This window comes from Melitaea cinxia, chromosome 14 (assembly GCF_905220565.1).
Source record: "Melitaea cinxia chromosome 14, ilMelCinx1.1, whole genome shotgun sequence".
NCBI classification, from domain to species: Eukaryota; Metazoa; Arthropoda; class Insecta; order Lepidoptera; family Nymphalidae; genus Melitaea; species Melitaea cinxia.
In genome coordinates, this window is record NC_059407.1 from 16,817,792 (window position 1) to 16,842,682 (window position 24,891).

General features: G+C 34.5%; 2 protein-coding genes across 2 annotated transcripts; one reads left to right on the top strand and one right to left on the bottom strand.

The window, feature by feature from the left end:
- Positions 1-18,995: 18,995 nt before the first annotated feature.
- LOC123659711 lies at positions 18,996-20,847 on the top strand. Its single transcript, XM_045594895.1, has 4 exons — positions 18,996-19,504; positions 19,623-19,880; positions 19,987-20,332; positions 20,651-20,847. The coding sequence occupies exons 1-4, from the start codon at positions 19,490-19,492 to the stop codon at positions 20,794-20,796; spliced, it is 765 nt and encodes a 254-aa protein (XP_045450851.1). The 5' UTR covers positions 18,996-19,489; the 3' UTR covers positions 20,797-20,847.
- Positions 20,848-21,435: 588 nt separating this feature from the next.
- On the bottom strand, positions 21,436-22,973 carry LOC123659460. The gene is made up of 4 exons (XM_045594674.1): positions 22,750-22,973; positions 22,475-22,636; positions 21,872-22,114; positions 21,436-21,776 (listed from the first exon to the last, which is right to left on the bottom strand). Exons 1-4 carry the CDS (start codon positions 22,971-22,973, stop codon positions 21,509-21,511), a joined length of 897 nt encoding a protein of 298 aa, XP_045450630.1. The 3' UTR covers positions 21,436-21,508.
- Positions 22,974-24,891: the final 1,918 nt, after the last annotated feature.

The following is a 24,891-nucleotide window of genomic DNA, read 5'->3' on the forward strand; positions in this document are numbered from 1 at the left end:
TGAGTAAGGTAACCAGAGCTCCTGGGGGATTAGGGATAGGGTCGGCAACGCGTTTTCGATACCATAAACTTTCAATAACTTTTCAAAAGTTTATGTTTTACTAACGAAAAATGGAAGAACATTATTGACTACGCCGAGTAACCGTGGGCTATGTGTATGTATGCAAGAATGAACTGTTAAGGACGACACGAATTTCAAAGATAAATTTTAGACTTAAAATAAACAACTAGGTATTTAGAATTAACAAATACGCATCTAAGCCCGAAATTTTCTGGTGTCATCTACGAAAGTACTTGCTGGTGTAGGCTGGATGAAGATTGCGGAAAACCGGGACGTCTGGCGCGAACTTCAGGATATCTACATCCAGTCATCCAGCAGTGTACTGTAATATGCTGAACTATCTACGAAGATACATTTTATTGTATTACATTTTTACTCAATTATTCTATATGTAGTTTTTAATCAAAAATTAAAATACCAATTTCTATTTAAAAAAAAAAAAGTACAAATTATTATATTTCAAAATTGGTGCGCTAAAATATGTGTCATTTCTGTTAGTTTTTCAAATCACAAATCTAAGCAAGACGTATGTGTGAGTCGGGTCACGTGTGCGTCTATCTCGTTACATTATACGGCGATGATGTCCGACGAGCGCCCGGCGTTACTCCGGCCGCGACATTAATATTAATGCTGATTGGTTATTTTGATGTGTGTGTGAGTATTTGACGATGTATCGTTATTATTGTGATTTTTCCATAAGTGCTAAAGTTGATCTTAATTATTAGATACTATCTGATCCAAAAGATTTTACCCAATGTCTACGCTTATATGAATGATTGCTATTTAGAATAAAACTTTTTTTTTTTTACGTATCAATGCTATAATGACAAATGTGTAGAAAAATGGACATAAAAATAATCGTCAAATGACAGTCGCGACGACTAAACGGCAAAGCGCCTGTACAAATTAAGGAGCAATGAAAATTCAGAACTTCGTATTGGGTACAGCCTGAACACCCAATCTTATAAACTGCTAATCATACGAACTACCGCTAATCTCTTTCTGAAATTGTTTTCTAAAATTTTCAAATATTTCGCAGCAATTTTTTTCTCCATTCTCCCTCTAACTCTTTCTTCAATTTCTTAAACTTTTCGTTCAGCAAGAATCTTTCGAAAACTCTAAGAAAAGTTTAAGAAAAAGATGTATGACATGGGTAAAGTCGTTCTCAAATTATGGCGTGATATGGGAATTACTTATAGCATCAGAATATATGCAACCTATTCTTTATCCGCTTCGACGACTACTCGTTGATTATGCAATGGCGGGTTTTAAAATAATTCAATACACAATACATTGTTTGTATTTGACTGAACACAGGCGAATACATACCGGACGTAGGTCATATCCGTATAAAGTTATAATAGAAGGTGAGAGCAACTCTGTTTGAATTATTCGTATAGTTTCACACCCAATTACTCATTTGTGGATAGGATTGTAAAACTTCAGACTAACAACATGTAAGAAGAGGATATAGGGGATCAGAGTATTACTAGGTAATTGGGGAAGAAACATTGTACGCTTCAGCCTGTAATATCCCACTACTGGGCATAGGCCTCTTTCCTCATATAGGAGAAGGATCAGAGCTTAGTTCACCATGCTGCCCCTATACGGGTTGGCGGATATATTCCCTACTATGAGTAACGATCGCTATCATGATCGCATGATAACAACCGGGACCGACGGCTTAACGTGCTCTCCGAAGCACGGTGGGGAGACCCACGAGGACTGCACAAACACCCAGACCACGGCAAACACCTCTCGAGTCAAGTAAATACGCATTATTAAATATAGATCGAAAATTACTTGTTATATCTCAATTAAATTTATAAGGGTTCACGTGACATGAACGACCTTTAGATTAAAAAACAGATATCAAAATCGGTCCACCGAGTAAGTATAACATATGAGCCTCCTCCTTTTTTTAAAGTCGATTAAAAAAAAGGTCTTTGACCTTCACTGTTCACTTTCGAACAACGAGTACTACACAGGACTGACAAATACTAAAAACAGTTTTTTATGACAAAAAATTCTGCTTGAAATGATATCGAAGGCAGTTACAAAGTGTAGGCTGACGGCTTAAGCAAAGGGATGGTGAAAATTAACGAGATGAGGGAACGGAGAGAAAGGACTATATTATTTAATCCCGAAGGATAACCCTTTTTCGCCGTCACTTCGTAATTTATCGGAGCCAGGTACGTTCGAGCCCGTTGTTGTCAGGGGGAAGAAATCTGAATTCTAATAGTGATGGAATGTGTTTGAATTGAAATGTATTTCTTTTTCTATTAGTTTTCTTAGTTCCTTTAGTTTTTTTTTTAATCAAAAATCTGTTTCTTGGCACGTGCTTCTTTTAATAACTTTTTGTTGAGATTGTATGATCATGTTCTACGTGATAGTATTATATGTCACTTATATATCTTGATAATCTTCGCTTAGGACACGTAACAAGCAAACTCTCCCGTTTAGTGTGTTTATATTGATTATTACAACTGCTATATATATATCTGTTAATACGAAGTTAAACAGCACAGCGTAAAACAAAGATCTGTCAACCCTGACCGATGACGTTCTGACGGTAGCGATCAATACCCGACGTTTAAGGGTTATTGAAAGCAATTAATCAGTTATCAGGTCTACGTCCTTTCATCGCGCACATCTCAATGAATTCAGATGTTAGTCGGGAATCCATTTAGAAGCCTGACCGGTGTCCGGACTGATTCCATCAGAGAAACTCAATTGATTTTAATGAACGCTTAAATGTTTGATGAGTTTGGTTTCCTGTCCACGGATTGGTCTAACTTTATGAACTACTAGGCATGATTGGTTTTGGATAGTTGCTACTGGTATATTTGGCAAGGAATGATAAATTCATCTTTTCGAATTGGGAATTTAGAGTAGATTAAAATGTAATTCTATTCTAAGATGGAAGAGACGGGCTTCGGTTATTTTGTTAGTTAAAGAGATGAAGAAGTCTGTACTTAGTAGTTAAAAGTTAAAGAATTCTACAAATGTAATAATAATAATAATATTCTTTATTGCACAGCATTAGAAGATACAAACAAAAGTAGTATAATTAGAGAAAGATGTACAAAGGCGGTCTCATCGCTAAAAGAGCGATTTCTTCCAGACAACCACATACAGGGCATAGAAAAGCGGTGGTGGAATGTAATAAAATCTTTAAATGTATCAAATCGTAAAAACGTAAACTTAAAAATATGTGGTACATATTGATAGTAATTTTTAAAGGTAATTTTAAAGTGCGGGCTGATTTTGTTTGCATTTTTTTAATACTATCAGCAACTATCTTGAAATTTTGTGTTGAGCGATGTTTTACATTAAGTTCGAAGTTGTCTTTTCTTTACTACAGATAACTAAATTTAATCTAACCAAACAATATGATGTCAATAATTAATTGCCATCTTAGCCTTCGTATACTTTTGTTTGTCCAGGACATGATTTAATTAATTTTTTACTTCATTAATAATCTTTAAGTTGTCTCAATTTATTTTTAGTTATTTCAAGTGTCGTCATTGGTTTTCATTTCCAAGTTATTTTTAGTCTTATCTATAAGTGCAGTGTCGCTTATAATGTGAGTAGCAATTACTAATGAAATAGATGTACGTATAATATTATTGGATAATTTTTATTGTATTACTGTAGTATTAACAAATATAATTTAAATAAATAAATAAATAAAAGTATCACCTGATCCTTTTATATTTACTAGCGGTCGTCCAGTGTTCGAAATTCGACTATAATTTAACCACAGACTAACAATAAATGGTGGTGTGTGTAATTTTTTTTTAAATTGAATTAATGTATTTTTAGCATAATTTAAAAAAAGATTAGCATTCTGCACTCCTCTATATAAACTTATAGCGTGTGCAAAATTTCATACTCCTCCGTCTGCGCAATTTCCGTAAAAAGGGTTTTTTGCTTCACGTATTAATATATAGATTATAAACACAACATATAACAAGGACTATATAATATACCAGATTCTTTCTTCATTATCTCATAAATTCCTTCATTATATAACTATTTGAAGCACTTCCTTAAGATACACGGTACTATGTGTTACCAAGTTTGTCAAACAACTTCCAAACTCATATAGGTGTTCGCTCCTAAATCAACTTGTTCGGAGACGGGGCGGTAATTTGATATCGACGTAGTTTGCGAGCTATCACCCTTAAGTGTGGGTTTAATCTGGTTTTATATCTTGGTATAATTTCTCTGTATTTTATCTTTGTAGCCGAGTTCGAAAACAATCATTTGCACCAAATTTTCTTTATTTTTATCATAATACCTGATGGTTGCAAAGATATTTTTGTCATTTAGGTAAATATAGTTCCACTACCACCTTGAAACTTAAAAAGCCGACTGATGGCGGGATAACCATCCAACTGCCGTTCTTAAAATACACAGACCGAAAACGGCCAGCAGTGACTGCGGTGCGACAAAGCCAGTCCTGCGGTCACCAACCCGCCTGCTCAGCGTGGTAACTATGGGCAACACACGTGAGTTGGCCAAAAATGGCGTAGACCTGTGGAGGTCTATGTCCAGCAATGGATTGTGATAGGCTGAAATGATGATGATGATGATTAGGTAAAATATCTTTTTTTTTGAAAAATGTTTGGATGGATATATCTTTGAAATTAGTAGTAGTACGTATACCTACGTAAGGTAGTCCATCTCCTCTGCCCCTAGGTTACCTGGAAAAGCTTTTCTACGATAAGACCGCCCTTTGTACCTTATGATACTTTGTTAACATCAACTTGCCATGGATTATTTCTGTTTTGGTGCGTATTGTTGTTGTATTGTTGTTGTTGTTGTTAATTAATACAAGCTATGATCACGTGATTATATGACGTCTTTTTAAATGTAATCAACGTATAGAACAGGACCCGTTAAGTTTTATTACAGGTGTAAATAAAATTCCGAGTTCTGTTCCATCAGTTGTGGATAACGCTATTTGACAGATATGTATCAGTATCAGACAGTAAATAGTTTTTGATTTATTATTTTCTTTTTACCATCGAATTTGTACTATATTTGTGAGATATTCCTATTATTATATACATATATTAATTTTAAAATTGCAGTTTATCAATTGGGGAGAAAGAGGTTTTACTGGCCTATTCTACCTCCCGCTGTCAAAGTCTTTTTGAATCGTCATCCGTCAAATAGCGTTATCCACAAATGGTAAAATATGCTCTACGGCTGCGAACATATTTTCGAGATAAACATTTATAAAATCTTCGAAGAGAATTACATATTACAACCTTTTTTTTAAATCTTATTGCAATTCCCTAGACCTCCATTTTTTTTTTCGTTTTATAATATTAATTGTAACTATTACATCAAAAATTATTTACAATTACATAAGTGACATTTTTTAATTGAAGATGACTTCAATTAAAAAATTATACATATAAATGTATAGGTGATGCTTGGGAGCGAAAAATATTATGATGAATGAGGATAACGAGTTTGTTTTCATCACCCAACGCGAATTCTCGTAATAACATTTAACTTTTAAAAGTATCAGACGAATCGTAGATCCCAAGTGTATAAGCTGTTATTATTCTACTTATTTTTTGTTTGAGTGGTGATTTGATCGAGACTTTTCTTAGTTATGATATGATATCTATCATATATTGTATGATGTTATGAATATTATTTAATTAGCTTTTTATTTTCAAGAATCTGTAGATTATCTACATTACTGCATTTTCTTAACCTGCTATTTAACATTAGTTCTCACTATCACAGTTAGGCTGGAAGAGATCTCTTCTACAGATAAGTCCACTGTTGGTAAATAAATTTGTATAAATAACTGTACAAAAATTTTAAGTCCAATAAAGAATATATATTTACCTACTTTAGCCATTTGATGCTCTTACTCAGAATTGTAATTTGATACTCTAGTAATACATCAGTATTTAACGAACTGAACTGAAGAATAATGGAGCGTAGTGGAATAAGCTCGAATCCTTCTTCTACATGGATAAAGTGGCTTATGACAACCAGTGGGATGTTACAACTGAATCAAATATAATCAAATCAAATTGCAAGTATACAGTGATCAGTAGCTGACGTTGCGTCATTATCTGTTATCTAATAATAATCTACCGTATCTAAAATAATTTGTAGAGGACTTTGTGTGTAAAGGAAATCCTTAGAAGCCGGTTAGCCCATTGAGTTAATGAAGATTTGATATCTTTTCGAAGTTACGATTGCACAAAGACGATTAAAAAAAAATGAACTGTGGTTTAAAAAAGCAAACTAAAACTACAATCAAATATATTTTACTAATGTAATTATTTTTTTACTAGCTCGTTGGCGCAGTTTGTAGTGCTTTCTGCTCCGCGGGTTGCGGGTTCGATTCTCGCCTTAGTCTGGGTGTAATATTTGTATTAATTTATTTATATTATATATAAAATATGTCTATGTATATTTATCAACAAAAAGTATTTACCTATATAAGCCGGCTGTTACCTGTAACAGAAGCATTAAGTTGCTTACTATGGGAACAAGCGACAGTGTGTGTATGATATAAGATATTTATATTAATTTATTTACATTTATTTTATTAAATAAGTATCGAAACTTATTCTGTGTATTCACCTGTTTTGATCAAATAAGAGTTTGTTTGTTTGGATTTTTCTATATCAGAATTTCTATATAATTATCATTTGGAAAATATTAAATTAATTATTGCTTTTGCAAACGAAAATATCTTCAATTCCACCGCCCAGTAACACAACGTAGAAATAGTCAAGTAAACACGCATTATAAAAGATAAATAAAAAAGTATTTGTCAGAACACAAGCGCCATCTTTCGATTAAAAAAGAAATCATCAAAACCAATCAATAAAAAAAACTCAGTCGAATTGAAAACCTCCGTTCTTTTTTTAAGTCGGTTAAAAATTGTGTACAGTCTGTGTCATTCGTAAGTCTGTTCATTCAACGTTTAAAAATTACATAAATTATGGTTTTCGGAAAACCATAAATGACACAGAGCGAGTAAAAGTCAAAGCTAACTGTTATACGCTTATTCCGTAATAATGTAACCAGCCAGTCGACTATCAAATCACATCTCAAATCCGGATTACGCCACAATGCTTTTCGAAAATTTCATTAAATGTTAATATACTTGTCGTTGTTGAATGAAGTCAATTTGCTATAAATTGTTGTAAAACTCGGTTGGCCATCAACTGTAATTAATCGTGGGCCAGGGTACGACTGGCTAGTCCACAATACTACAACACTATCTTAGAAAATCTTTGTGAAGTATAACTTTATAATCTATAAAAATAAATAGAAATTAAAGTGACTGTTTGTAATATCAAAATAGCCGTTTTTTACTGATTGCATATGGATGTATGTACGGTACATATACCAAAATATTTTTGAAACATTTTTTTAACCGACTTCCAAAAAAGGAGGAGGTTCTCAATTCGACTGTTTTTTTTTTTTTTTTTTTTATGTATGTTACATCAGAATTTTTGCCCGTGTGGACCGATTTCGACAAATTTTCTTTTAATCGAAAGGTGGTGTGTGCCAATTGGTCCCATTTAAATTTATTTGAGATCTAACAGCTACTTTTTGAGCTATATCTAATAATGCGTTTTTACTTGACGCTTTTTTCGTCGACCTACGTTGTATTATACCGCATGACTTTCTACTGGATGTACCGATTTTGATAATTCTTTTTTTGTTGAAAAGAAGATATCCCTAGTTTAGTACCATGATAAGGAAACCAGGATCTGATGATGGGATCCCAGAGAAATCGAGGGAACTTCTTGAAAATCCGCAATAACTTTTTATTGGGTGTACCGATTTTAATGATTTTTAATTTAATCGAAAGCCGATGTTTATCATGTGGTCACATTTAAATTTCATCGAAATCTGATAACTACTTTTTAAGTAATCTTTGATAATGCGTTGTTACTTGACTATTTTTTCGTCGATCTACGTTGTATTACTCGTCGATGTAATTGAAGTCGGTTTTTTTTTCGTTTGCGAGCAAACACAATTATTTTTAAATTCATAATTGAACTGTTGGAGCGGTCAATTTTTGATACGATATTCAAAATGGTTTAGAATTCATAATGTGTGGGTAACACAAAAATAAAATCGTACATATTAAAATATTTTTTTTTACAATTTTTTGTCTGTCTGTCTGTCTGTTTGTTCCGGCTAATCTCTGAAACGGCTGGACTGATTTTGACGGGACATTCACTTGCAGACATCTGATGCATTAAGCAGTGAATTAGGCTACTTTTATTTTAGATTTTTTTAATAATCCTGCGAACTGAACAAAATTTTTTTGTTAGATTCCACGTGGACGAAGTCGCGGGCACAGCTAGTATCACATAAAATTCGAGTCAATGAATATACACAATTATTTTAAGGACCTAATTACACATACAAACGATTTAGCGAAGTTAAAGGAGATTTTGATCGCTCCGGTGATTGATCCCCCCATTACTTGAGGGTGAGACCAGAACTTGGGACCGCGAGCGTCTCGGCGGATCAATTAATTGCGAACTTTACACATTAACCGAGGACCGCGGAACAGGACCGTTCTGCTCGAGCGGTGATTCATTATTGAGATTTGAATTTTTATCGCTTTACTTCTGTTCTTCGTGATCGGTGATAACTGTTTGTTTTATGTCACTTACATGAGATTTTTTTATTCTACAAAGGTAGCAAATAAGGTGTACGGTCCGCCTGATCGCTGACGCTTGTCATACTAGAAGCTGCAAGCGCGTTACCGGCAGCAGCCTTGATCTTCCCTAAGAGTTCTGGTTACCTTACTCACCACAAGAACACAACACTGCTTGAAAGCAGTATCATTTAGCTGTGGTCTTAGTGTGGTCATGGACGTAATGTACTAAATATTACGTCCCTGACCGAATCACAAATCTTGTACTGAATAATAAGCTTTGGATAAAAATGTCTAGACGAAACTACGCTAAGAATTGAGCTTCAAATATTAGAGTGAAGCTTTTGTTAGTAATATCTATTTTCTATATATTAATATGTAAGGCAAAAATTTTGTACCTCTTTTTACAAAAATTGCGTGGACGGAGGACTATTAAATTTTGCACACTTAAAGTTTATATAGAGAAGGAGTACAGAATGTTAATATTTTTTTTAAATTATGCATAAAATATGTCTTGATCGAATATATCCACCAACCCGCATTGGAGCAGCGTTGTCGATTAAGCTCTGATCCTTCTCCTACATGGGGAAAGAGGCCAGTAGTGGGATATAACAGGCCGAAGCGTTGGTGTGCATAAAACATACGTGTAAGACATACGTATTAAATCAATTAAAAAAATCATTAGACGCACTATCATGTATTTGACTCACACACGCATATATAGTTACTATTTTGTTGATTATTGTAGAAGTATAGTCTGTGACAACTGAACCTTAATAATGTTCAAGCTTATAATCTAAATTAATTATGGTCGAATTTCGACCATAATCGTCCACTAGTAAAAATAAAAACAGAGGGAAAACTGCGCAAACTCACCGGAAACTTCTCCTATTCAATAAATTTAGTGTTAATATAACATAAATTGAAATTTGGTTGTAACTAGCAAATCCTTTTAGAATTCCCGCGAGGTAGGGGAGGTACGTCAGGCTATTAGCACCATCCTCATCAACTAGCGCGGTTCAATGAACAGCGCACTTACCCGCTACAGGTTAGTGGAAGGTCACTCGACCTGGGCGCAAGCATCCCTGGAGCTTGTGCGGAGTTTTATGAATCATTTTATAAATTGCTTATTATATTTTATTAAAAACTACCGACCCGACCCGACCCGATCGATTTTGTTCTGTGTGGATGTCAAACGCTTGATGTCAAAATGATCTTTACGTCATTTGCTTCGCTAATCTATCTGGGGGCACGGTAGTGTCCCCGCCAAGACGAGCCAAAAAAAAAAAAAAACGAAAGGCACTAATCAACCAACCACCAACTTGCCATCCATACTGTCCCGCGACGAGGCTAAAATGAAGAGGTCGAGGGCAGCATCGCCAGCAGCAGTAGTCTACCTCACCAGCAGTTGTCATCTACAACATCGGCCGGTAGTAACGAAACGGCCAAGCCACACATTTTGACTAAGGTGTAGAGTTTGTGAAGTTAGGGCTTGTAGAGTTAGGGCATGTAGAGTTAGAAGCTTGGCTCTACATGAGATCTGATAACTTTTTGACAGTGCGAGCCATATGATCTCGTCTTGGGAACATTTTACATGAAAATGTTTTTGGTGGGATACTAATATTATAAAGCAGAAGAGTTTGTTTGTTTGTTTGAACGCGCTAATCTCAGAAACTACTGATCCGATTTGAAAAATTCTTTTTGTGTTAGATAGCCCATTTATCGGGGAAGGTTATAGACTATATATCATCACGCTAAAGCCAAAAGGAACGGAGCTACAATGAAGAATGTTTCAAAATCGGGGGTTCCTTTTTCCTTTTGAGAGCTTCCGCTGCGTGCGCTGTGAAAACAGTTAAACTTTCGCAAAAATCATATATGACAGAATTGATCCTCTTTAAAAGTTCAAAAAACGTCCGCGACAGCATATATCTATCTTTTAAGGTTGGCTTACTATAACCTTTTTTATGCTAACCAAGTTTGTTCTAAAATAATGCATTATTTGCGAAGATGTTTTTATAAACATGATATTAATCCTTATCGAAATAAATACGTTATTCATCACAAGTATTTAATTTTAAACAAAATAGCCTTTTACATAATTCGATTTCAATGAGTATCTCAGGAGATATCGCAGTTTTAAAATAACATCGCAGCAAAATAATGACCAAGTATTGCGCGTGCCTCTGTTCCACGCGGACGAAGTCGTGCGCAGAAGCTAGTATTAAATATGGCGGAGAAGCCGGCAGCGGTAGTTGATTACGATTGAGAATCCATATATGAACAACAAGTAACAACTTGAGGTATTGTAAAACTGAACGTGTTCTAGCAAACTGAAAAAAAAGGTATAATACATATGAATAAATAAATAATCGCCGCCCACTCAACGGCTACCACTATTATTGACGCTGGTATCAGGAGTACGGCGTTACACAAGACACAAGCACAAACATTCAGACCTTGGAAAATATCTGTATAACCAATAGTCCAATACAAATGTATGCCATATGCGGGGATCGAACCTGCAACGTGTTGTAAATGTTCTAGATATAATTGTGTTTGCTCGCAAACGAAAAAAAACCGACTTCAATTACATCGAAAAGTAATACAACGTAGATCGACGAAAAAATAGTCAAGTAACTACGCGTTATCAAAGATTACTCAAAAAGTAGTTATCAGATCTCGATAAAATTTATATGTGACCACATGATAAACATCAGCTTTCGATTAAATTAAAAATTATCAAAATCGGTACACCCAGTAAAAAGTTATTGCGGATTTTTGAGAGTTTCCCTCGATTTCTCTGGGATTTCATCATCAGATCCTGGTTTCCTTATCATGGTACCAAACTAGGGATATCCCCTTTCCAACAAAAAAGAATTATCAAAATCGGTAAATCCAGTAGAAAGTTATGCGGTATAATACAACATAGGTCGACGAAAAAAGCGTCAAGTAAAAACGCATTATTAGATATAACTCGAAACGTAATTGTTAGATCTCAAATAAATTTAAATGGGACCAATTGGCACACACCACCTTTCGACTAAAAAAAAATTTGTCGAAATCGGTCCACCCGGTCAAAAGTTCTGATGTAATATACATAAAAAAAAACAGTCGAATTGTTCTCAATTCGACTGTTTTTGACCTCCTCCTTTTTTAGAAGTCGGTTAAAAAATGTACAAAAAGGTATAACTCTGTCCAGGGCTGCACCGATAACGTCACCTGTTAACTACAAAACTTGTTAGGTAATAAAATTTATAATATTTTAAGCTTCACACGCTATCATGAAATGTGCAGTATAACTGCTTACAGCGACTTCATATGCGTGAAATGAAATTACACCATAATTCCATACACAAATACAGATACAAAGGCAAATATCTGTAGGGTATATACTAATGTTAGCCATGGGTTTAGAAGGAATTTAAGACTGCTAGCGTATCGATTTGTAGCTAAGTAGCAACAACGCCTCATTGAAACTCAGTTCTTTAAGTACAACAATATTCAATAATGCTTATTATATTTATCCCGTTTGAAAACCAGACATTTTCAACAAAAACTCAAACAAACAGAAGCAGTTGTGCGCACAAAAGATTGGTTTACAATTAAAATCCAAATCAAAAATCACTTTAATCAAAGCGCTTTTGAATTGTCAATTTAAAAATTAAAACGATATTTGTTTTTAATAAATTAGTTATTGTTCAATGAGAAGCTACCACCGATTCGGAGTATGGATTCTGCAGAGAAGAATTAGCAAGAAATTCCGCAGTTATTTTAAATAATTGTGTTTGCTAGAAAGTAAAAAAAGACGGCTTCAATTACATCGATAATACAACGACGTTTTTTCTTCAAAAAAAAATTACCCCGTTTTTTTTTTATAAAGGAAAACGTAAAAACGACTCAATGAATGACAGAAACAGGAAACATGTACCTACTATTATTACTTCGTCCACACAAAACAAAATCAAACTTGTAAATTAATTCCAAAATGTGCCTCAACTATAAATTATTAAATTATAGTTTGGACACCTCTATAATTTGTTAAATCTCGAGTTACGACTCTATCCCGTTATAATATTTATGATTTACCGAGTTTTGCGATGTTCAATATTTGTTTAGGCTGTACCACATAGTTTGATTATGTTGTACTACTTGACACAGGCTTGGGTTGATGTTTAAAAAGTACTTTGAACTAATAAAGGTTATAAATATTGATGAGGTTTGCTGTTCATATTCAAGCAAGATATTACCAATTTTGTATTAAAACATAGCTTATTTTTAATCAACTTAAAAGAGGAGGAATTTTTTCAATTTGATCGTATATAGGCGTCTTCGGTGCGACAAAGCCAGCCCTGCGGTCACCAACCCACCTGCCCAGCGTGGTGACTATGGGCAACACACATGAGTTCGCGCATTTTTGGTGCGATCTTGTGGAGGCCTATGTCCAGCAGTGGACTGTATTAGGCTGAAGTGGTAGGTATCTTTTTATATGTGTGTTTGCGGATGACTTCGTCGTTTATGAACCAATTTTGATAATTCTTTTTTTTTTAGAAAAGAGATATCCCAAGTGTAGTACCATGATAAGGAAACCAGGATTTGATAATGAAATCCCAGAGAAATCGAGGGGAACCCTCGAAAATCGTAGTGACGGCTAGAGCGTTTGTAATTTTTTTTTTCGTCTACTTATGCTGTATTACTTGTCGATGTAATTGAAGTCGGCTTTTTTTGTTTGCGAGCAAACACAATTATAATATTGTAAGTTTCATTGATAGGTATTCATGCCCGTCAAAATATCGTATGTATATGTGTTCATTCTGACAATTTATTAATTGCTTTTAATTGCATTTAATTTAAGCAAGTAATTCGGTGCACGAGTGTTGAGGGCTTTGACCTAAGGCCTTGTCAAGTATTCGGTATCTTGTAGTCATATTTATATATTATATTAAAAATATATTTCACAACTTCGAAGAAGACAGAATCGTTGGCGTGGCGATGCGTTATATCTGCCAAGTACGTGTCAAACACTAGGAGATCGTACAGTATCAGGACGTATCCCTCTTGTCGTATCTAACAACACGATTTATACAATTGTGCCAACAATGCCATAGCATTAATATATAAATAGAAAAATGGTCAATAAACATCTTTTTCAAGTATTAAGTCTAAATAAACTTGCGTGAATATTTTGATTTATTATTATGATAAATTATAATTTTGATTATACCCGCCTCTCAATGCATGTAAGGTTGCTGGAAGTTGGTAATAAATTTTATCTTTAAACCTTATACGAATAAATAAATAAACGTCTCACATTCAACGGCCCCCAGCAAGATTTTGTCCTGTATGGGTCCGGAAACAAATATTATACCAGCACAAACGCACAGACCACGGCAAACATCTGTAAAACCAACACATGTATGCCATGTGCGAGGATCGAACCCGCAATCGCCAGCGAAACAGCCACAAACCAGCGCTCTGACCGCTGTCCATTTCGGTAACTGTCTGAACAAGATTCTCGTTGATTATTGGAAATTGTTTTCATTGAAAGAACTTATATAGTGTCAAAACCAGTAAAGTATACGCCGATAGTCTTAATGACATACACGTGTTATTGTGTAACTGTGTGTTGCAGGCGTTTATAAGCTACGGTAATCGCTTACCATCAGGTGAACCGTACGCTTGTTTGTCGACCTAGACCAAAAAATAGTAGACCATTAACTAAACCAATACACAACTATATGTTATTGAGTAGAGAGTACAATGTCTTGATACACGGGTATTAGGACAGATCAAGCCATAAATGTGGTCAAAACAATTGCTTGTCAGCTTTAAATGGAGATCTAATAGTACAATAGTTGGCCCAGGAGACATTGAGCGTATTTGATTAAAGGAGATTGTGTATATTGTCACATATATTGTAGAGCACTCACTCGACCGTGTGCTTCACAATGTGTTACCTACTGTATCTATAACAATACTTGCTTTGTATTTGAACCTGCGTACGTTACAATGAAGGAAGCCGTATTAATATCATCACGTGTAAGTGACTCTCTCGGCGGGCTATTACGCTTGCTAAGCCGATTACCAAAACTAAATTAAGCGTAAAGATAAGTTGGGCTATGGTATGGAATCTCATAAAGAGTTCTAAAAGTTTAAAGCCCTCTTTACTAGCATTAAATATATAATATTCACCAAAATTATGCTATTTTTACTTATCGTATTTCTTTACTAACCGACTTCCATAAAAGGATGATGTTCTCTGATTCTATTGTTTTTTTTTGTATGTTACCTCAGAAATTTTGAGTGGGGAAACGATTTCGATGATTTTTTTAAAATGAAAGTTAGTACGAGTCATGTGGTCCCATTTACATTTAATGTTTATCTAACAACTAAGGACCTAATAATGCGTATTTACTTCCCTTTTTTTCGTCGACCCACCTACATTGTATATATTATCACCATTATATTACTCCCTGACCCCGCAAACGTTGCTTTGCCATATATGTTATTAACCCCCCTTAATCCCCCCTCCCTTATAACTCAGCTATAATGTAGTAGTATGAAAAATAGATGTTGGCCAATTCTCAGACCTATCCAATATGCATATAAAATTTCATAAAAATCAGTCCAGCCATTTCGGAGAAGTATTGTAACCAACATTGTGACACGAGAATTTAGTATATAAGATTTTTTACCGAATTTTTTGTTCAATCGCAATAAAATATAGCCTATGTCACTCCTGAATAGTATAGCTTTTTGTTAGTGAAAGAATTTTCGCGATCGGATCAGTATTTGCGAAGATTACCCCCTACATACAAACAAAGTTAGAAACTTTACCTCTTTATAATATTAGTATAGATTACCATTATAACTCTTCACTGAGTGGTTGAACGGAATACTGATGCTTGTCTTGTCAACTTTTTGAGTAATCTTTGACAAGGCGTAATTATTTGACTAGTTTTTCGGCTACTTACGTTGTACTAGATGTCGATATTTAAGTAGATGCAACAAACAACAAATGTGTAAACTTTTTAGGATCTGTGCTAAGACAGATATTCCATATTTTCATCATTTACAGTTTTCAAATTCTATCTTTATAATATACTAGCTGACTCGGAAAACGTTGTCTTGCCGTTAAACGCTATTTAAAAATAGGGGTTGGTGGTAGAAGGCTGAAAATTTAGGGTTGTATGTATTTTTTAAACGCCAAATCATAATAAAATAAAAAATAAATAATTTATTTAAAAAAAAATAGGGCTGGACTACCCTTAACATTTAGGGGGATGAAAAATATATGTTGTTCGGTTCTCAGACCTACCCAATAAGCAGACAAAATTTCATGAGAATCGGTCAAGCCGTTTTGGAGGAGTTGAACTACAAACACCGCGACACGAGAATTTTATATATTAGAAGTAACCAATATAACCAAGCAATTTTCCAAGCAAAATTTAATACTACTTAATCTACTGATTTGATTTTTCGGTTTGTTTCCGTTTTGATTTTCATTTTAACAATTTTATAACTTAGTCTTTCATAACCAATTTCTTTTAAATTTAATATTCAGCCAGATTCATTGCGCGCTGTGTGCGGGCAGTTCGATGCCAAGTGCCGTCATTTGACAGTCGTCAAACGTTCGTAAAACTGGCCACTCACGCTTGGACTTAAAACGTATGCTTGATTTTGCGAGATATTTATTCACTCTGATAACTATTTTCTGCAGACACACTTCCGTGGAGCTCTACACAGTCCATAAATCTGTCTGTGGAGTCGTCGTAAATTGAATGGTCGTTTTAAAGTATTGAGGGCTACACCAAGTTTCTGAACGCGCTCGCCTCTAAAGTCAACTAAGTATAAGATGTTTCAAAATCTTTTAAAGAGCATAATGTACCTGTTTTACGCTTGTTCAGTTAGTGCTCGTGATATCTTGTACGTGTTTTGTAATAACATTAAAACGCTTCAGCCTGTAATATCCTACCACTGGGAATAGGCCTCTTTCCCCATGTGGAAGAAGGATCAGAACTTAATCCACCACGCTGCTCCAATGCGGGTTGGCGGATATATTCCCTACTATGAATAACGATCGCTATCAGGTGAATAAGATGACAACCGGGACCGACACCTTAACGTGCTCTCCGAAGCACGGTGGGCACCCACAAAAGACTAACAACTAGACCGGAAATAAATATTTGTATAAACACAGATATCCACTCTAAGCGGGAATCGAACCCGCGACCATCTGTGTCTAGGCCCCACCAAACATAGAGTGGTAATACCGATGACGGTAGTGTACCTACATAAGATAGAGACGTAACGACACTAAAAATCTATAGATGTTATTATTTTTTACTTGTGTTTGTTTAACTTTAGATTTTGGGTAACTCTGATTTAACAATTTATTATTTTATTATAAAATTATATTATATGATATAATTAATTATATTATATAATTAATTTTCGATTTTACAATTTATGATAACCGATTTTTAATTTTAAATGATTCACCAAAGCCAACCAAAGCTCATACATAATGCAACATTAATATATCACACCAGTAAAAAAGAAATATCATGTTTTGGTTGTTACTGTTGAATGTGCAGGACAGATCTCTTAAAGTTTGTGATAGCGTGAGAACAACCTTGTGTAAAGAAAGGAGCACTTTGTGAATGCACGTTGAGAGGTAACAGGCGCTAATTGAACACATTGATATGTACTCGCCGATTGACTTAAGAAACCGACCGATGGCGGGATAACCATCTAACCGCTGGCTTTGAAAGAGATAGGCTGAAGACGGGCAGCAGCGACTTAGGTGGGACAAAGCCAGCCCTGCGGTCACCAACCCGCCTGTCCAGCGTGGGCAACACACATAAATTCACGCATTTTTGGCGCCAACTTGTAGAGGCCTATGACCAGCAGTGGACTGCAATAAGCTGAAATGATGATGATGATGTGGACTCGCCGACTGACGCGTCTAGGACGAAATATAATTAATCAAATCCAACATCCATAGCGGTTAAGATATTGGATGCAAGATCTATAGTTTGTTAGTTTCGGTATGAAGGTTTCAGTGTTTTTAAAAGAGTAACTACAGAGTTTTCTCTGATTCTTTTAATCTTTATTATCTACAGTCGAACCAGTAGTAAGCTACCACAACACTTAAATAGCAATAAATAATAATTAGTTAAAATAAATATAATTTTTATTTGCAAAATAACGATTAAAAAGTATTTTTGTTGAGTTGAATAAAAGGTGTATTAATAAAAAGAAAAAAACGAGTGTGCTTTAGACCACATGAATGAAGTATAACTTCTGCACAATAGGCCTGGACTGTGTCTTAGATATACGAAACGTAACTGGCTATGAGAGAAAGAGAGAAAGAAAATGTGTGTTCGCACCACTCACTCTTGCTCCGCTCGCCTCATCCGATCAGTTTTACTCCAAAAATTCCATAAAAATTTACAACGTAATAAATATACAAACATACAACCACAAAAACAAGGTACAATTTAACAAAATAACAAATGAAATATTTTTCAAAAACGTTTCCAGCGCTCCATCTAACTGACTTTCTCTCATTTATCTTTCCAGAGCGCTTCGGCTTGTCCAGTGTAAGCCCTTCCTCGGCGGCCATTTTGAACGCCGTAATGACTGCGCAGTACATCACCCATGTTCATCGGGAACGACCGCGGTTATTATGTAAAAATGTAAGGCAGCATGTTTTGTTCATTTATGTAGCGCACGAACTATTCACTTATTATGTTTGATCTTACATAAACAATTCCTTGAAATACAAACCTGTTCATGGCCAATACAAATGTTAGTCATGTGTGGGGATCGAACCCGCTGCCGCTAGCGCTACACACAGTGCTGAGTCCGTTTCTCCAACGCACCTCTATTTAAATCCAATTAGTAGTTTTGGCGTTATTCCGAGCCAATATACACAAACAAAACATTGATCATTTGAAATTATCAATTTATGAATACATTGAAATAACTCTATAATAGTATAGAGTTCCCTCCAAAAATTTTTAAATATTTTTTAATAACGTAATTGAATCTGATAGCTTCATTACAGATAAATTATCCTTAATCTATTACAATGTACAACACTCACATTTCGACAACTTGAGTTTATTAATATATTTTTACAGTGGATACTTACTATAGATGAAACGGATATCAGTATAGCCGGATACCGGATATTAGGCCAATATTGTAGCCGTATAGACGGATATTCCGCGAATATGCGCCGAAACATTGCCGTCTACGGCCGATTCCAATATTCAAACTTCGATCTAGAGATCGTTGCAATCCAAGATAGAATTCTTTCTCTCGATCGATCCTCGATCTGCGTTTCAATACAACGATCTTCAAACGCCGATCGAGATTCGACGAGCGTTTGGAGATCAATCCGTACCCTCCCGTGCGTTCCATTCTAATCAGTATTTATGTGACTGCGTTTTACTCATATTCTAGATTTGAGAGCATTTGATAACTTTTTTCATTTATTTATATTGATATTTCCATTTAATATTCTTTAAACACCAGATTATATTATAATTTTCTAAATATAATGTTACATTTTATGAAATAACACACCTTAAAACTTACTAAGATTGAGATCGGAACGTAACGTACGTGAAGACTGTGAAGTTGTCAATTGTCAACTTCAAAGCTCAATCGAAAGAACTCTCCGTACTACACCGCGCTCTTTGCTTGTTTTATTGTGTTTGGATATCTACTGGTACCTTTGTTTATTCATTTAAAATGGAAAGTGGACAGGTGAGTGATAACAAAATATATTAAGATTTATAGTACATATTATGTTGGTCGAACAGAGCATTCCCGACCACCCGCTGTGAAGACGCTACATTTCGCGCCTATTTTTTTTCTGTTTAAGGTTTCAACGAAGCCCCTAACGAGGGATGAATCAAAGACTTTGCTGTCTTTTATAGAAAGCAGCAAAATAATATACAATAAAGCTACCAATGCTACCACCAACAAAATGAAAACGGAGGAATGGAAACGCATCGCCGACCAATTTAATGCAGTTGTTACATCATGCCACCGTACACCTCAACAACTGCGTTTGACGTGGGAAAATTTAAAAAAAAAATCTCGCAAACGCAATACATTAATTAGGATGAACAACATTAAGGTCAGTATCTTGTATTATAGATTATGTATTTAGGTACTTGCTTTACTGGTTTGTATAAGTTGTACATCGTTATGGTTAAGTTTATAAAGTTATCTTGTTTTTTAAGACTGGTGGTGGTGGTCCAGATTACATCCCTCCGGATGAAGTCCTAGACAAGGTAGCTACTTTGTTAGGCAATACGGTGGATGGTTTCACTGTTGAATATGGTGGCGATGCTGAACTTGTGCCGGAGCCAACAAACTGGGCTTCTGCTAATGTAATTATTGGTGATGGTGATGGTGGTGGTATTGGAAGTGATTTTGTTGTAGAATCGCAAATTATAAAATTAAATGCCAGCTCCATATCTCCTGGAGTCCAAATTTTACAAAATGACGTATTAAATGAAGCAGAAGACCCAGGAAAGTGTTCAGCAAAAGAACCGAAGAAATATTTATTCACTCCTAGAGCTAGTGGTATTGTATTATCTGCTTTTTTTATATTATAGTATAATTTTCAGTTAAACCTTTATAGACAACTTTACTTACTACTGCTGGTGCAGACCCGACAACTCAACTTTTTTTAATAACTATGATCGGATGGCAAGCAGAACAAGTAGTAAGCTAGGTGGTTTGCATGATATTTGCTCTTAACTTTTATTGCAATCTTGGACTTAGGGGGCTGTAATAGAGGTTTTTGCTAACCCATTATGTTAGATGTTTACATAAAGTTAGAGTGGTAGACTGTAAGTCATTAGCAATTCATAAAGATACCAAATCTCTGAACTCCTACAGGTTCCAAAAGAAAACTCTTCACCAAGGGTGATGAAAACCGTTCTGCCAGGAATCAAGCAATAGCAAATTATTTTATAGCTAAAACTAAGTTATTAGAAGAGAACTTAGAAAAGGTGATATTAGAAAAAAAAAAAAACTACAGCTAGAGATAGATAATTTACAAAAAGATAAAAGTTAAATTAAATATTTATTGTTATTTTTATTTTAATTCGTTAAATTATATTTTGTATTTTGATTTAATTTTGTAGAATAATAATAAGTTGCGAGTGTAAAAATGTTTGTTTTATGTATTCCTTTTTTGATATGTATTTTGTGTTATATTTCTATGTAATAAATATATTTGATAATACCTGCTTGTTTTAATGAAAAAATAAACAGTATTTTAAGTAAAGAAAATATTTATTTATTTGAGCACCAACAAAGTACATACTAAACACATAACATACACACAAAACAGAGAAAGTACCTTAATATAGTATATGAAATGGCAAAATAACATTAATCATCATTACATCATTACAGCCTATACAGTCCACTGCTGGACATAGGCCTCCACAAGTTTACGCCAAAAATAACGTGAACTCATGTGTTTTGCCCATAGTCACCACATAACTAGTAAAACATATAAAAATAACATTAATAATATTAAAAAATTCTAAAAAAAAATACAATGCTTAACAACTAAGCTTACAAATAAAAATTAGTTTATTAAAATAATAACAGCTAAATATTACTGACAACTTAGGAAATTAAATTTTATTAATTAGAAAATAATACTAATAACATTAAAATAATTTATACTATTTACTTTATTTATACATTAGAAACTAAAAATTCATCAATTATATTGAATTCCTCTTATAAAGTCGAAAAATATCCATTTATAAGCTCATTCCTTTCAACAATATCTTGCAATCCCAGAGCTTGAGATTGAGTGTCTGCAACAGAAGGATCTGTTACTAGGCTTGCTGGCAACTCTACTTCTGAAGGCATTTCTTGCATGTTGTATTTTCTACAGATATTGTGTAGAACTGCTGTTGCTATTATAACTGCTTGAACATTTGCAAGTGACAAGCGCAGAGGCAAAAAAATAACTGGGAAACGACGCTTCCATACACCAAAAGTACTGAAAATAAGTTTTTTATTAGTATAACATTAACAACAACTTATATTTGATTTTTATAGAAGTGTAGGTAGAAAATAAAAAAGTATTTGTAGTACCGTTCAATTAGATTCCTTGTTGCAATATGAGCTTCATTGTATTTTTGTTCTGAGCTATTACTTGGATTTAAAACTGGTGTTAGTAAATATGCTCTATTGGGATAGGCACTATCACCAAGTAACCAGCGGTTGCCAAAGGTCCCAATGTCACACTGAGCTGTAAAGAATAAATATATAGGCGAGATAAAAATCCATGTACATATGTATGTATTTGGAATTATCGCAAGGCTATGAATTTTAAAACTAGAATCCAATATTTAATTGTTACTTGCCTCTCAAAACAGAATTGTTAAAGATAGTAGCATCATGTGCAGAACCAGGCCAACGAGCTACTACATTCATCAGTCTCAAATCTGCATCACATACAGCCTGAACGTTTAAAGAAAAGTAACCTTTTCTATTCCTAAATTCTTCACCGATTGCTTGCACTGAAAAACAAACTTATAAATCTTTTGTAAAAAAGTACCTTTTTTAAATTATAAATATATTTACTAACTTGGAGACTGTATACGTATATGAGTACCATCTATTGCACCAAGAACACGTGGGAAATGGGCTATTTGGTAAAACTTATTAACACTGTTTTGGTGCATATAAATGTACTTGTTATATAACTTTGCAATTGATTTCGATATATTTTGCACAATTCTGCATGCTGTTGACTTTGACACCCCTGCAAAGTCTCCTACAGCAATAAGCATTGTGCCTAATGCATAGAATCGAAGAGTCAGCAATAACTGGTGAAGCGGTGAAACCCCATTATTTCTGGAAACAATAAATATTGTTTTATGATAAATCCTCATAAATGTATTATTGATAACTGGCAATAGTACAACGCACAAAGGACAACAGTAGATATTGAGACATTGTTTACTTACCGCTTTGAGGTTACTTTTATAAATGGCATAATTTCTGATAATAGTAACTCTACCGCAGTTTTATTAATTCTAAATCTAAATGTAAATTCAGCTTCATTTAGTAAGCGCAAGTGGTTGATCCGCGTAAAACTTTTACGAGGCGCCGGAAGAAGTTCGTCATCATCCCAATCTGAAAGCTGTTCTAGCACTTCCAACTCCAAGTCACTTTCACTATCACTGTACATTTTTTACAATTGAATGCCGGATTGGTATTAAGGTGATTATAGTAAATAAGGTGATAAAATTTAAAAAGGTGAAGTACCTAATTGATGAAAAGTAATAAAGAAAAAAAGATCGCAACGGAAACCACCAAATGTTAGGGATTGCAAATTTGGATCACAGATAAGTCAAATAAGATTTGTCAAAGTCAAAAGATTGGTTATTGAAACCCATCAACTGCCATTTTCAAACGGAGGACGATCCGAAAACCGTTCGAATCCGGATTGGTGCCTCTGACGGATCGCTTGCAGTTTTGGATTGCATAATCAATCTATGGTTCAGTTATTGAAACGGTTTCTCTAAAATTTAGATTGCAAACTTAAACTCAGATCAGTAAAAATGGTTTGAGATCGTTTATTGGAATCGGCCGCTAGTGTATCAAACGAAGCACGCTGCCGTAGGAAGGGCTTAGTAGATCGCAACTGTGGCCCTTGTTTTTGCTGGGCAGCTAATTGTAAACAATATCCAAATTCAAGTTTTTTTTTCCAAAATCTACCGTTCCACACCTTACAGTATTGTATGACTTATTTTTGAAGCTGGCCTTATTTACGAAAACAAACGAAACCGCTTACTACCTCTTAATGCGGAGGAATAGGTATTTGTTCACCATAATTTGCCCTTAGTGCAGTATGTATAATGCCCCATATGTAGTTGTATGAGTACAAAGTACAAAGTAATTCATTTTCTAAGTTGTAGTAGTTGTATATTGTGATTAATGATTGTATATTTTAAGTAAAGAATAATGCTATTATAAATCACCTAAAAATACATATAATTTAAATCCAACATTCGGTCGGATACGCGCTAGTTATCCGGTAGTCGGCCGGATAGTATTCAGGTCGCCGGATAGGCCGGATACCAGATAGTTACCGGATATCCGTTTCATCTCTAGTATTTACTCTATTCGAAGCAAATAGAGCATTAACTAAGTCTGCTTTTTGACTGACTGAAAAAGGGAAGAGGTTCGCAATTTGAATGTATTTTTTATTTGTTACTTACTACCTTATAACTTTTACTGTGTGTACCGATATTTGTGATTCTTTTTTTAAACGAAAGCTGGTGCTTATCATGTGGTTCCGTCGATATCTGTCAAATAGTACTTAAGTTATCCCTAATCATGCGTATTTGACTGTTTTATCGCCTACCTACGTCGTAGTATGTCGGTGTAATTGAAGTCGGTTTGTTTTCGCTAGCGAGATAACACAATTATTGTGTTATATATATGTGTATAATAAAATCTCACAAACAATTTTGGAATTGTCTCATCATAAATTTAAAGTTTTTATTAAAAAAAAATAGATAAAGCTTATTATTCCGTGCAGGATTACATAGTTGATTAAGATGTGTGGACTTAGTGACGCTGTATTTTATGCAACATGTTACTAATTTTGTACTAAAAAACAGTTTATACATTATTTTCAAAAGAGTAACTGCGGAGTTTCTTGCCAATTCTTCTCTGCAGAATCTACATTCCGAATCGGTGGTAGCTTTACTTTTACAAAAATAATAATTTATTTTTAAAGTTGACTTGGGGCCTATTTGAATAAAGCTGTTTTTGATTTTGATTTTATGATTGTAACGTGAGTACAATAAAGAATTCAATGAAAAATAAATCGCCGTGCTTGAACTGAAAGTGATATTTTACGCGGTAAAGACTATTTTCCTTGTCATAAAATTTAGAGTCAGCAATTCAGAGCAGTAGCAAGCAGAGTGTTTGCGCACAACGGCGTACGTTATTTACGTTTCTCGTAACGAGGTCATTCGTTCAGTAGGTATATAGTTCAGTAAATCTAATGCTTATTGCTATCATAACAAAATAATTATAACATAATCTGGAGCGGTTCTTTTAAAACCGATTAAAAATAAAATATTTCATTCGAACTA

Coding starts and splice junctions, on each gene's coding strand:
- LOC123659460 (XM_045594674.1), bottom strand. CDS start 22,973: ATGTACAGTGATAGTGAAAGTGACTTGGAGTTGGAAGTGCTAGAACAG. Junction 22,637..22,749: donor ATAAAAGTAACCTCAAAGCG/GTAAGTAAACAA, acceptor TATTGTTTCCAG/AAATAATGGGGTTTCACCGC. Junction 22,115..22,474: donor ATTGCAAAGTTATATAACAA/GTACATTTATAT, acceptor ATTGGATTCTAG/TTTTAAAATTCATAGCCTTG.
- LOC123659711 (XM_045594895.1), top strand. Junction 19,881..19,986: donor TTAGGATGAACAACATTAAG/GTCAGTATCTTG, acceptor TTGTTTTTTAAG/ACTGGTGGTGGTGGTCCAGA. Junction 20,333..20,650: donor ATTCACTCCTAGAGCTAGTG/GTATTGTATTAT, acceptor GAACTCCTACAG/GTTCCAAAAGAAAACTCTTC.